The sequence below is a fragment of the Oncorhynchus masou genome, unplaced genomic scaffold (assembly GCF_036934945.1).
Source record: "Oncorhynchus masou masou isolate Uvic2021 unplaced genomic scaffold, UVic_Omas_1.1 unplaced_scaffold_681, whole genome shotgun sequence".
NCBI lineage: Eukaryota > Metazoa > Chordata > Actinopteri > Salmoniformes > Salmonidae > Oncorhynchus > Oncorhynchus masou.
Genome location: NW_027013260.1, coordinates 284233 through 299232, shown reverse-complemented (window position 1 = coordinate 299232; position 15000 = coordinate 284233). Strand labels below are relative to the sequence as shown.

Sequence of the window (15000 nt, the reverse complement as noted above, 5' to 3'; positions counted from 1 at the left end):
TAGAGGGAGGACTAGGTGAGGGACAGGACTATAGGGAGGGCTAGGTGAGGGACAGGACTAGAGGGAGGACTAGGTGAGGGACAGGTCTATAGGGAGGGCTAGGTGAGGGACAGGTCTATAGGGAGGGCTAGGTGAGGGACAGGACTAGGTGAGGGACAGGACTAGAGGGAGGACTAGGTGAGGGACAGGTCTATAGGAAGGGCTAGGTGAGGGACAGGTCGAGAGGGAGGACTATGTGAGGGACAGGACTATAGGGAGGGCTAGGTGAGAGACAGGTCTATAGGGAGGGCTAGGTGAGAGACAGGACTAGGTGAGGGACAGGACTAGGTGAGGGACAGGACTAGAGGGAGGACTAGGTGAGGGACAGGACTATAGGGAGGGCTAGGTGAGGGACAGGTCTAGAGGGAGGGCTAGGTGAGGGACAGGTCTATAGGGAGGGCTAGGTGAGAGACAGGACTAGGTGAGGGACAGGTCTATAGGGAGGGCTAGGTGAGGGACAGGCTAGGTGAGAGACAGGACTAGGTGAGGGACAGGTCTATAGGGAGGGCTAGGTGAGGGACAGGTCTAGAGGGAGGAGTAGGTGAGGGACAGGTCTAGAGGGAGGGCTAGGTGAGGGACAGGCTAGGTGAGAGACAGGACTAGGTGAGGGACAGGTCTATAGGGAGGGCTAGGTGAGGGACAGGTCTATAGGGAGGGGCTAGGTGAGGGACAGGTCTATAGGGAGGGCTATGAGGGAAGGTCTAGGGAGGGCTGAGGGACAGGTCTATAGGGAGGGCTAGGTGAGAGACAGGACTAGGTGAGGGACAGGACTAGGTGAGGGACAGGTCTATAGGGAGGGCTAGGTGAGGGACAGGTCTATAGGGAGGGCTAGGTGAGGGACAGGTCTATAGGGAGGACTAGGTGAGGGACAGGTCTATAGGGAGGGACAGGTCTAGGTGAGGGACAGGTCTATAGCTCTAGGGAGGGCTGGTGAGGGACAGGTCTATAGGGAGGGAGGGACAGGTAGGTGAGGGACAGGTCTATAGGGAGGACTAGGTGAGGGACAGGTCTATAGGGAGGGCTAGGTGAGGGACAGGTCTATAGGGAGGACTAGGTGAGGGACAGGTCTATAGGGAGGGCTAGGTGAGGGACAGGGCTAGGTGAGGGACAGGTCTATAGGGAGGGCTAGGTGAGGGACAGGTCTATAGGGAGGACTAGGTGAGGGACAGGTCTATAGGGAGGGCTAGGTGAGGGACAGGTCTATAGGGAGGGCTAGGTGAGGGACAGGTCTATAGGGAGGGCTAGGTGAGGGACAGGTCTATAGGGAGGACTAGGTGAGGGACAGGTCTATAGGGAGGACTAGGTGAGGGACAGGTCTATAGGGAGGGCTAGGTGAGGGACAGGTCTATAGGGAGGGCTAGGTGAGGGACAGGTCTATAGGGAGGGCTAGGTGAGGGACAGGTCTATAGGGAGGACTAGGTGAGGGACAGGTCTATAGGGAGGACTAGGTGAGGGACAGGTCTATAGGGATGTCTTGTTGAGGGACAGGTCTAGGTGAGGGACAGGTCTATAGGGAGGGCTAGGTGAGGGACAGGTCTATAGGGAGGGCTGAGGGACAGGTCTATAGGGAGGGCTAGGTGAGGGACAGGTCTATAGGGAGGGACTAGGTGAGGGACAGGTCTATAGGGAGGGCTAGGTGAGGGACAGGTCTATAGGGAGGGCTAGGTGAGGGACAGGTCTATAGGGAGGGCTAGGTGAGGGACAGGTCTATAGGGAGGGCTAGGTGAGGGACAGGTCTATAGGGAGGGCTAGGTGAGGGACAGGTCTATAGGGAGGGCTAGGTGAGGGACAGGTCTATAGGGAGGGCTAGGTGAGGGACAGGTCTAGAGGGAGGGCTAGGTGAGGGACAGGTCTATAGGGAGGGCTAGGTGAGGGACAGGTCTATAGGGAGGGCTAGGTGAGGGACAGGTCTATAGGGAGGACTAGGTGAGGGACAGGTCTATAGGGAGGGCTAGGTGAGGGACAGGTCTATAGGGAGGGCTAGGTGAGGGACAGGTCTATAGGGAGGACTAGGTGATGAGGTGAGAAATATTTCAATGGCCAAATTATCCGTTCCAAATTTATCCAATCTAGTGGTGAAATAGTTTTGGCTCTGCTCTGCCCGGGCCGTCGATATCCATGTTGTTCACTCTGGGCTGGGAAGGGAGGAAGGATGGAGGGATGGAGGGAGGGAGGGATGATCAGGAGAGATAGATCTTTCTGTGCTCAACAGGTACTTGGCCCTGTTCGGTAATGTGCTGGGGGTCGCGGCTAGGATAAAATGAGGTTGGGATTTATAGTGGAGGAGAATCTGAACAACAGGGTTCGGGGTGAGTTGGAAGTGCATAAAGAAGTTCAACAAGACATCGACCTTGGGAGAGGGAGAACATCTCAAAAGAATCATTCCGCTCAGCTTTACAGCAAACCAAGTGGTCGGGCTGCCAAGTTTTTTTTTTTTTCAAATGAAGGATTGGGCCTTTAAGATGGATGAAGAAGGGTCTGTTCTAGTGTTGGATTGGTCCAGTGGCCAGGAACTGGTATAGCTAGAGGTGCTGGAAGTTACCAGCAGGTCCAGGATCAGAGTGTGGAGAAAAGGAGCGAGAAAGAGAGATGGGGAGAGAAAGAGAGAGGGAGAGACAGAAAGAAAGAAAGAAAGGGAGGGAGGGAGGGAGGGAGATCAGCGAAATTCAAGGATCAGGGTGAAGCTATTCTGGCTGGCCAACTATGCAGATATCTCCGCCCGGACACACTTCGTTCTGTTCTGTTCTCCGAGCTGAGACGCTGAGGACATGAAGGAGTTTCACGCCAAACCGACAATAAGCACAAACAGAACCATTTTTATTTTTTATAAACCTCACAGCATTAAGAACATACACTATATGTACAAAAGTATGCGGAGACCCCTTCCAATTAGTGGATTCGGTTATTTCAGCCACACCCATTGCTGACAGGTGTATCAAATCAAGCACACGGCCATGCAATCTCCATAGACAAACACTGGTAGTAGAATGGCCTTCCTGAAGAGCTCAGTGACTTTCAACATGTCAGTTCATCAAATTTCTGCCCCGGTAGGAGCTTGTCCCTGTCACCTGTAAGGGCTGTTATTGTGAAGTGGAAATGTTTAGGAGAAACAACGACTCAGCCGCGAAGTGGTAGACCACACAAACACAGAACGGGACCGCCGAGTGCTGAAGCACGTACCGAGTTACAAACTGCCCCTGGAAGCAACGTCAGCACAATAACTGTTTGTCTGGAGCTTCAGGAAATGGGTTTCCATGGCCGAGCAGCCACACACAAGCATAAGATCACCATGCGTAATGCCAAGCGTCAACTCGAGTGGTGTAAACCTGGCCGTCATTGAACTCAGTGGAAATGTGTTCTCTGCTTCACCATCTGGCAGTCCGACGGACAAATCTGGGTTTGGCAGATGCCACAAGAAAGCTACCTGTCCCAATACATAGAGCCAACTATAAAGTTTGGTGGAGGAGGAATAATGGTCTGGGGCTGTTTTTCATGGTTCGGACCCCTTAATTCCAGTGAAGTGAAATCTTAACGCTGCAACATACAATGATATTCTAGACAATTCTGTGCTTCCAACTTTGTGGCAACAGTTCGGGGGAAGGCCCTTTCCTGTTTCAGTATGACAATGCCCCCGTGCATAAAGCGAGATCCATACAGAAATTGTTTATTGAGATCGGTGTGGAAGAACTTAACTGGTCTGCACAGAGCCCTGACCTCAACCCCATCGACCACCTTTAGGATGTATTGGAACGCTAACTGCAAGCCAGGTCTAAATCGCCCAATCACAGTGCCCGAACCTCACTAATGCTCTTGTGGCTGAATGGAAGCAAGTCCCAGCAACAATGTTCCAAAATCTAATGGAAACTCTTCCCAGAAGAGTGGAGGCTGTTATAGCAGCAATGGGGGGGACCAACTCCATATTAATGCCCATGAGTTTGAAATGAGACAAGCAGGTGTCCACATACTTTTGGTAATGTGGTGTAGTTTGATGAAGAGAGAAAAAAGGCCCTGTCATGTGACTGAAACTATAATAGTTTTTATTCACACCGTATAACTAACTATAAGCTGTAGCAGGCATTTCTCTACGGCCGCAATAACATCTGCTAAATATGTGTATGTGACCAATGAAAATGTGATTTGAACAGTTGATACATAACAATCAACGAATAAAACGGACCCCGTGGGTGGCGTTGTCACAGAATGTGTAGAATCTGTAATAGTCGATTCAAGCGATGTTAAATCGCATCGGAACTCGCTCCGTGAAACTGAAGTCATACACATATTGTTTTTTCGGACGTTTAACATAATCACTCGAAACAGCCTGACTTACGTAAGTTTATGGACAAATTACAAAGCCGTCAGAAGAGTTCTGGTTGAGGAAAGACCTCTGGATTGGTTCTCACGGGACAGGAAGGAAAACCCCTCGGGAACACAACAGCACAACAACATCTAAGGGCCTGGTACACACACACACCTGGGTTCAAACACTATTTGAAATCATTTAAAAATATATATACTTGATTGGACTTGTCTGGCTTATAGGAACTAATGGAATACTCAAAAGGAGGCGGATTGGAGTAAACGCTAGAAGTATAGAAAATGAGTTCAGATTGAATTTGAACCCACACGCGCACACAAACACATGCGCCCCCCCCCACACACACACACACACGCGCACACGCACGCACACACGCACACACGCGCACACACACACACGCGCACACACACACACGCGCACACACACACACACACGCACGCACACACGCGCACACACACACACACACACACACACACCCCCCCACCACACACACACACACACACCCCCCACCACACACACACACACACACACACACACACCCCCCCACACACACACACACACACACACACACACGCGCACACACACACACGCACACACACACACACGCGCACACACACACGCACGCACACACGCACGCACACACGCGCGCACACACACACACACACACACACACCCTCCACCACACACACACACACACACACACACACACACACACACACACACACACACACACACACACACACCCCCCACACACACACACACCCACACACACACACACACACACACACACACACACACACACACACACACACACACACACACACACACACACACACACACACACACACACACACACACACACACACACACACACACACACACACACACACACACACACACACACACACACACACACACACACACACACAGGGTAGTAGTGAGAGCGGGATCTCTTGGCGAAGCAGCAGTCTGATTGGCCTCGTCAGTTATGTCGACCTACATTGTCAGAAGAGTGGAGTGTCCAGTGAAGGCCTGCTCGGGGATGGACTTGATGTTGTTGCTGTGGAAACCCCTGGAAGGTGAACATTACAACAGATGGTTGAAGGAGGTTATACAGACCAGAGGGTGGACTGAGGACAGGACAAAGGTCAGAGGTCAGGGGTAAGGGGTCAGCGCAGCGTTAGCACAGCTGGTAGTAAAGACATATAGACATGCATACTCACAGCTCCTTCAGGGTGCTCAGGGCTCTGATTGCAATAGGGAACTCTTCCAGGTTGTTATAGTTGAGATCTCTGTCAGGGGAAGGAGGGAGGGGGAGGTACGGAGGGAGGGAGAGGTACGGAGGGAGGGGGAGGTACGGAGGGAGGGAGAGGTACGGAGGGAGGGAGGGTACGGAGGGAGGGGGAGGTACGGAGGGAGGGGGAGGTACGGAGGGAGGGGGAGGGGAGGTACGGAGGGAGGGAGAGGTACGGAGGGAGGGGGGGGTACGGAGGGAGGGGGGAGGGTACGGAGGGAGGGAGGGAGGGAGGGGGGAGGAGGAGGGAGGGAGGGAGGTACGGAGGGAGGGGAAGGTACGGAGGGAGGGAAGGTACGGAGGGAGGGGAAGGTACGGAGGGAGGGAGAGGTACGGAGGGAGGGGGAGGTACGGAGGGAGGGGGGAGGTACGGAGGGGAGGGGGAGGTGCGGAGGGAGGGAGAGGTACGGAGGGAGGGAGGGAGGTACGGAGGGAGGGGGGGAGGTACGGAGGGAGGGAGAGGTACGGAGGGAGGGGGGAGGTACGGAGGGAGGGGGAGGTACGGAGGGAGGGAAGGTACGGAGGGAGGGGAAGGGGAGGGAGGGGAAGGTACGGAGGGAGGGAGAGGTACGGAGGGAGGGGGAGGTACGGAGGGAGGGAGAGGAACCGAGGGAGGGAGAGGTACGGAGGGAGGGGAGGTACGGAGGGAGGGGGAGGTACGGAGGGAGGGAGAGGAACCGAGGGAGGGAGAGGTACGGAGGGAGGGAGAGGTACGGAGGGAGGGAGAGGTACGGAGGGAGGGGGAGGTACGGAGGGAGGGGGAGGTACGGAGGGAGGGAGAGGAACCGAGGGAGGGAGAGGTACGGAGGGAGGGAGAGGTACGGAGGGAGGGGGAGGTACGGAGGGAGGGGGAGGTACGGAGGGAGGGAGGGGGAGGTACGGAGGGAGGGAGGGGGAGGTACGGAGGGAGGGAGGGGGAGGTACGGAGGGAGGGAGAGGTACGGAGGGAAGGAGGGGGAGGTACGGAGGGAGGGAGAGGTACGGAGGGAGGGAGGGAGAGGTACGGAGGGAGGGAGGGGGAGGTACGGAGGGAGGGAGACAAATTGAAACGTGATTAGAGTTCCTGCTGTGGTAATTTATAAGAATGAAACACATGATAACTGCTATGCCATTACAATTAATGTGGCTTTTTATTCAATGTCCATCCTATGAAAACATGGCCGGTTTCCCAGACCCATAATTATTCCTGCTCCTGGACTAGCAAAGGATGCTCAGTCCAGCAATAGGCTTACTCTGTGTCTGGGACCCCGGAGGGTATAGTCAGTATTGCCTTATTCCACTGTTAGCTAGCTGTTGTCCTTGAGTTCATTATTTGTTTTATGGCAGTTCAGGTTGACATAAACAGTCCATAGAGATGTGCTGGCAGACAGACAGAAAGGCAGACAGACCTGAACCACACAACTTCACAATGGCCCACTATTTGAAACGAAGACTCTCCAAACACAAAGATGTTTCACTCAAATAAGCAAACATCAACTGGGATCTAAGCCAGACACATGGGCCTTGGTTGCCCCCACAACCAATAGTGGACTGAAACAGAAACACCCAATAGTCAACTAAAATACCCAATAGTGGACTGAAACACCCATTAGTGGACTGAAACACTCAATAGTGGACTGAAACAGAAACACCCAATAGTGGACTAAAACACCCAATAGTGGACAGAAACAGAAATACCCAATAGTGGACTAAAACAGAAACACTCAATATTGGACTGAAACAGAAACACCCAATAGTGGACTAAAACACCCAATAGTGGACTAAAACACCCAATAGTGGACTGAAACAGAAATACCCAATAGTTGACTAAAACAGAAACACTCAATAGTGGACTAAAACAGAAACCCTCAATAGTGGACTGAAACAGAAACACCCAATAGTGGACTGAAACAGAAATACCCAATAGTGGACTAAAACACCAAATAGTGGACTAAAACACCCAATAGTGGACTGAAACACCCAATAGTGGACTAAAACACCCAATAGTGGACTAAAACACCCAATAGTGGACTAAAACAGAAACACCCAATAGTGGACTGAAACAGAAATACCCAATAGTGGACTAAAACACCCAATAGTGGACTGAAACAGAAACACTCAATAGTGGACTGAAACAGAAACACTCAATAGTGGACTAAAACACCCAATAGTGGACTGAAACACCCAACAGTGGACTAAAACACCCAATAGTGGACTAAAACAGAAACACCCAATAGTGGACTGAAACAGAAACACTCAATCGTGGACTAAAACACAAACACTCAATAGTGGACTAAAACACCCAATAGTCAACTAAAACAGAAACACCCAATAGTGGACTGAAACAGAAACACCCAATAGTGGACTAAAACACCCAATAGTCAACTAAAACAGAAACACCCAATAGTGGACTAAAACAGAAACCCTCAATAGTGGACTGAAACAGAAACACCCAATAGTCAACTGAAACATAAATACCCAATAGTGGACTAAAACATGAGCATAAACACTTAAATAGGAAGGGAACCACTCAACTTAGCCTTGGTTTCATGCATGTTAACATTAGAAGCCTCCTCCCTAAGTTTGTTCTATTCACTGCTTTAGCACACTCTGCCAACCCGGATGTTCTAGCTGTGTCTGAATCCTTGCTTAGGAAGACTACAAAAAATTCTGAAATTTTAATTCCAAACTACAACCTTTTCAGACAAGATAGAACTGCCAAAGGGGGCGGTGTTGCAATTTACTGCAGAGATAGCCTGCAGAGTTCTGTCCTACTATCCAGGTCTGTACCCAAACAATTTGAACTTCTACTTTTAAAAATCCACCTCTCTAAAAACAAATCTCTCACCGTTGCAGCCTGCTATAGACCACCCTCTGCCCCCAGTTGTGCTCTGGACACCATATGTGAACTGATTGCCCCCCATCTATCTTCAGAGCTCGTGCTGCTAGGCGACCTAAACTGGAACATGCTTAACACCCCAGCCATCCTACAATCTAAACTTGATGCCCTCAATCTCACACAAATTATCAATGAACCTACCAGGTACCTCCCCAAAGGCTTAAACACGGGCACCCTCATAGATATCATCCTAACCAACTTGCCCTCTAAAAACACCTCTGCCTGCATCCGTAATGGGTCAGAGGTCAAACGACCCCCACTCATCACTGTAAAACGCTCCCTGAAACACTTCAGCGAGCAGGCCTTTCTAATCGACCTGGCCGGGGTATCCTGGAAGGATATTGATCTCTTCCCGTCAGTAGAGGATGCCTGGATATTTAAAAAAAATGCCTTCCTAACCATCTTAAATAAACATGCCCCATTCAAGAAATTTAGAACCAGGAACAGATATAGCCCTTGGTTCTCCCCAGACCTGACTGCCCTTAACCAACACAAAAACATCCTATGGCATTCTGCATTAGCATCGAACAGCCCCCATGATATGCAGCTGTTCAGGGAAGCTCGAAACCATTATACACAGGCAGTTAGAAAAGCCAAGGCTAGCTTTTTCAAGCAGAAATTTGCTTCCTGCAACACTAACTCAAAAAAGTTCTGGGACACTGTAAAGTCCATGGAGAATAAGAACACCTCCTCCCAGCTGCCCACTGCACTGAAGATAGGAAACACTGTCACCACTGATAAATCCACCATAATTGAGAATTTCAATAAGCATTTTTCTACGGCTGGCCATGCTTTCCACCTGGCTACTCCTACCCCGGTCAACAACACTGCACCCCCAACAGCAACTCACCCAAGCCTTCCCCATTTCTCCTTCTCCCAAATCCGTTCAGCTGATGTTCTGAAAGAGCTGCAAAATCTGGACCCCTACAAATCAGCCGGCTAGACAATCTGGACCCTTTCTTTCAAAAATTATCTGCCGAAATTGTTGCCACCCCTATTACTAGCCTGTTCAACCTCTCTTTCGTGTCGTCTGAGATCCCCAAAGATTGGAAAGCAGCTGCGGTCATCCCCCTCTTCAAAGGGGGGGACACTCTTGACCCAAACTGCTACAGACCTATATCTATCCTACCATGCCTTTCTAAGGTCTTCGAAAGCCAAGTCAACAAACAGATTACCGACCATTTCGAATCTCACCATACCTTCTCTGCTATGCAATCTGGTTTCAGAGCTGGTCATGGGTGCACCTCAGCCACACTCAAGGTCCTAAACGATATCTTAACCGCCATCAATAAGAAACATTACTGTGCAGCCATGTTCATTGATCTGGCCAAGGCTTTCGACTCTGTCAATCACCATAACCTCATCGGCAGACTCGACAGCCTTGGTTTCTCAAATGATTGCCTCGCCTGGTTCACCAACTACTTCTCTGATAGAGTTCAGTGTGTCAAATAGGAGGGTCTGCTGTCCGGACCTCTGGCAGTCTCTATGGGGGTGCCACAGGGTTCCATTCTTGGACCGACTCTCTTCTCTGTATACATCAATGAGGTCGCTCATTCTGTATACTTCTGGCCCTTCTTTGGACACTGTGTTAACAACCCTCCAGGCAAGCTTCAATGCCATACAACTCTCCTTCTGTGGCCTCCAATTGCTCTTAAATACAAGTAAAACTAAATGCATGCTCTTCAACCGATTGCTACCTGCTCCTACCCGCCTGTCCAACATCACTACTCTGGACGGCTCTGATTTAGAATACGTGGACAACTACAAATACTTAGGTGTCTGGTTAGACTGTAAACTCTCCTTCCAGACCCATATCAAATATCTCCAATCCAAAGTTAAATCTAGAATTGGCTTCCTATTTCGCAACAAAGCATCCTTCACTCATGCTGCCAAATATACCCTTGTAAAACTGACCATCCTACCAATCCTCGACTTTGGCGATGTCATTTACAAAATAGCCTCCAATACCCTCCTCAACAAATTGGATGCAGTCTATCACAGTGCAATCCGTTTTGTCACCAAAGCCCCATATACTACCCACCATTGCGACCTGTACTCTCTCGTTGGCTGGCCCTCGCTTCATACTTGTCGCCAAACCCACTGGCTCCATGTCATCTACAAGACCCTGCTAGGTAAAGTCCCCCCTTATCTCAGCTCGCTGGTCACCATAGCATCTCACACCTGTAGCACACGCTCCAGCAGGTATATCTCTCTAGTCACCCCCAAAACCAATTCTTTCTTTGGCCGCCTCTCCTTCCAGTTCTCTGCTGCCAATGACTGGAACGAACTACAAAAAGCACTGAAACTGGAAACACTTATCTCCCTCACTAGCTTTAAGCACCAACTGTCAGAGTAGCTCACAGATTACTGCACCTGTACATAGCCCACCTATAATTTATCCCAAACAACTACCTCTTTCCCTACTGTATTTCATTTATTTATTTTGCTCCTTTGCACCCCATTATTTTTATTTCTACTTTGCACATTCTTCCATTGCAAATCTACCATTCCAGTGTTTTACTTGCTATATTGTATTTACTTTGCCACCATGGCCTTTTTTTGCCTTTACCTCCCTTATCTCACCTCATTTGCTCACATCGTATATAGACTTGTTTATACTGTATTATTGACTGTATGTTTGTTTTGCTCCATGTGTAACTCTGTGTCGTTGTATGTGTCGAACTGCTTTGATTTATCTTGGCCAGGTCGCCATTGTAAATGAGAACTTGTTCTCAACTTGCCTACCTGGTTAAATAAAGGTGAAATAAAATAAAAAATAAACTTAACCCGACCGACAGTGTTAGAGTTCCACCCAGACCGCTTCCCAAATGGCACTCTATTCACTATATAGTGCCCTACTTTTCACTAGTGCCCTATGGGTAGTGCACTATAAAGAGAATAGCAATAGTGTGCCATTTGGCACGCAGTTCCTATCTATGTTTCCCAGGGTCTCAGAGGAAGACCAGGGGGAAATAATAGTCCACTATTCACCTTCCTGCTTCAGAGTCCATCAATGGAACCAACAACCGTCCAACAGGGACCCATTCATTCATGGAAACGTTGTTACTTAACGTTTTCCTCTCGTGTCGATAGGACCGTGATAAACAACACTGTGTTTCTCACAAGGGAGGCTTCCTGTTTGTAAACTCCTAGTAACGGCCCGAGAGGGGATAGAGGCTAGACTGTGAGGCCCTCAGGCAGACCTGGGTTCAAACAGTAGTAGAAATATTTTAAAATACTTTGAGCGTTTGCTTTAGCCTGCCTTGGAATGCCATAATGGGCGGGGTTTGTACTTTTCAATTGGTTCCATTGCAACAGACAAGCTCAATCGAGTCCAGATAAAGTATGAGAAATTATTTCGAATGGTGTTTGAACCCATGTCTCCCCTCAGGACTGGCCTCTGCATGTCAGGCCTTTCTCTTTCCTGTCTGAAATGATATCTCCCCCTGTTTCATTTATACAATGTTGATGAAAGGGGGAAGAAGGAGGGGGGAGGAGGTGATGGCAGTGTTTCCGGTCTTCAAACAAAGTGGACTGTGAGAATGTTTTGACTGATGACCTGTGTTCCACCCTGTCACGGGTTTTAAAACCAAACCGAAGAACAAACAAAACCAGACACAACACACAAATGGCATATAGGTTACCATCACAACGGTAACAGCAGAGTCCACGGCAGACTGTTGTGCATCTTCTCTCCTCAGAACACACACAGAGACAATTGTACAAACAAAGACAACTCGGTTCAGTTTCTATGGCGAGCCCTTAGACACTCTGAACAAAACATCCTGTTACCGCAAACAAATAAATTATACATTTTATTTATATTTTCTTTCTTTTTCATTTATTCTGTCTGTCAGTCTGTCGACTTTCCCTCCCTCCCTCCCTCCCTCCCTCCCTCCCTCCCTCCCTCCCTCCCTCCCTCCCTCCCTCCCTCCCTCCCCCTCCCTCCCTCCCTCCCTCCCTCCCTCCCCCCCTCCCTCATCATCATCATCAGAGTGGTCTGTGTTCAGGTCTTCCACCTGGTTTCTATTAGAGTTAGTGATCCCTGTCTGGGGCGCAGGTGGTTCAGCATCACAGGGGCATTAGACCAGACAGCCTGCCTGCCTCACTGTTTAGCCAGATGCACTCCAAACCCTCATCAACGTCAACACAGTGGAACAAACTCAGAGATTGGGAAAATAACTTTACATTAAAATTGCTTCAATGTGGGCCCAGAGAGAGAGAGAGAGAGAGAGGGAGTGAGAGAGAGAGAGAGGGAGACAGAGACAGAGAGAGAGGGAGTGAGAGAGAGAGAGAGAGAGAGAGGGAGACAGAGACAGAGAGAGAGTGAGAGAGAGAGAGAGAGGGAGACAGAGACAGAGAGAGTGAGAAATCAAGACAGGGAGAGAGATAGAGACAGAGAGAGAGAGATACAGAGACAGAGACAGAGAGAGTGAGATATCGAGACAGGGAGAGAGATAGAGACAGAGAGAGAGAGAGAGAGTGAGATATCAAGACAGGGAGAGAGATAGAGACAGAGAGAGAGAGAGAGAGAGAGGGAGACAGAGACAGAGAGAGTGAGATATCAAGACAGGGAGAGAGATAGAGACAGAGAGAGAGAGAGACAGAGACAAAGACAGAGAGAGTGAGATATCGAGACAGGGAGAGAGATAGAGACAGAGAGAGAGAGAGAGAGAGAGTGAGATATCAAGACAGGGAGAGAGATAGAGAGAGAGAGAGAGAGAGAGAGAGATAGAGACAGAGAGAGAGATAGAGACAGAGAGAGAGAGAGAGAGAGACAGAGAGAGTGAGATATCGAGACAGGGAGAGAGATAGAGACAGAGAGAGAGAGAGAGAGAGACAGAGACAGAGACGGAGAGAGAGAGTGAGATATCGAGACATGGAGAGAGATAGAGCAAGTGAAAAAAATGAAACTACTTGGCATCATGTTGGACGCAGCTTTATCATGGTCCGAACACATAGATAATATTGTTATTAAGATGGATAAGGGAATTACTGTTACAAGAAAATGTTCAGAGTATGAAACATCTGGCACACTGAATCAGGTGATTCAATCCCTGGTCCTATAACACTTAGAGTACTGTCTGGTTATATGGTCAGTAGCTGGTCCTATCACACTTAGAGTACTGTCCCTGGTCCTATCACACTTAGAGTACTGTCTGGTTATATGGTCAGTAGCTGGTCCTATCACACTTAGAGTACTGTCCCTGGTCCTATCACACTTAGAGTACTGTCTGGTTATAAGGTGGTCAATCCTGTCCCTGGTCCTATCACACTTAGAGTACTGTCAGTAGCTGGTCCTATCACACTTAGAGTACTGTCCCTGGTCCTATCACACTTAGAGTACAATAAGGTCAATCCCCGTCCTATCACACTTAGGTCCTATCCCTGGTCACTTAGAGTACTGTCTGGTTATATGGTCAATCCCTGGTCCTATCACACTTAGAGTACAGTTCCTATCACACTTAGAGTACTGTCTGGTTATATGGTCAATCCCTGGTCCTATCACACTTAGAGTACTGTCTGGTTATATGGTCAATCCTGGTCCTATCACACTTAGAGTCAATCCCTGGTCCTATCACACTTAGTACTGTCTGTACTGTCCAGGTTATCATGGTCAATCCCCTATCACACTTAGGTCCTATCAATCATCACACTTAGAGTACTGTCTGGTTATATGGTCAATCCCTGGTCCTATCACACTTAGAGTACTGTCTGGTTATATGGTCAATCCCTGGTCCTATCACACTTAGAGTACTGTCTGGTTATATGGTCAATCCCCTGAGTACCTATCACACCTATCACACTTAGAGTACTGTCTGGTTATATGGTCAATCCCTGGTCCTATCACACTTAGAGTACTGTCCGGTTATATGGTCAATCCCCGGTCCTATCACACTTAGAGTACTGTCCCTGGTCCTATCACACTTAGTTATATGGTCAATCCCTGGTCCTATCACACTTAGAGTACTGTCTGGTTATATGGTCAATCCCTGGTCCTATCACACTTAGAGTACTGTCTGGTTATAAGGTCAATCCCCGGTCCTATCACACTTAGAGTACTGTCCCTGGTCCTATCACACTTAGAGTACTGTCTGGTTATATGGTCAATCCCTGGTCCTATCACACTTAGAGTACTGTCTGGTTATACGGCCAATCCCTGGTCCTATCACACTTAGAGTACTGTCCGGTTATACGGTCAGTCCCCGGTCCTATCACACTTAGAGTACTGTCCAGTTATATGGTTAATCCCTGGTCCTATCACACTTAGAGTACTGTCTGGTTAAATGGTCAATCCCTGGTCCTATCACACTTAGAGTACTGTCTGGTTATATGGTCAATCCCTGGTCCTATCACACTTAGAGTACTGTCCAGTTATATGGTCAATCCCTGGTCCTATCACACTTAGAGTACTGTCTGGTTATATGGTCAATCCCTGGTCCTATCACACTTAGTCTGGTTATATGGTAC

At 49.0% G+C, this 15000-nt stretch overlaps 1 protein-coding gene across 1 annotated transcript in view; it reads right to left on the bottom strand.

Annotated features, from left to right (window-relative positions):
* The window catches only part of LOC135536899 (leucine-rich repeat-containing G-protein coupled receptor 5A-like), a 326763-nt gene that overhangs the window by 31174 nt on the left and 280589 nt on the right, over positions 1-15000 (bottom strand). The window contains exons 7-8 of the mRNA XM_064963121.1: positions 5581-5649; positions 5358-5429 (exon numbers count right to left, since the gene is read on the bottom strand). Coding sequence (XP_064819193.1) covers positions 5358-5429; positions 5581-5649 — 141 coding nt within the window. The remainder of the gene's footprint in view (positions 1-5357; positions 5430-5580; positions 5650-15000) is intronic.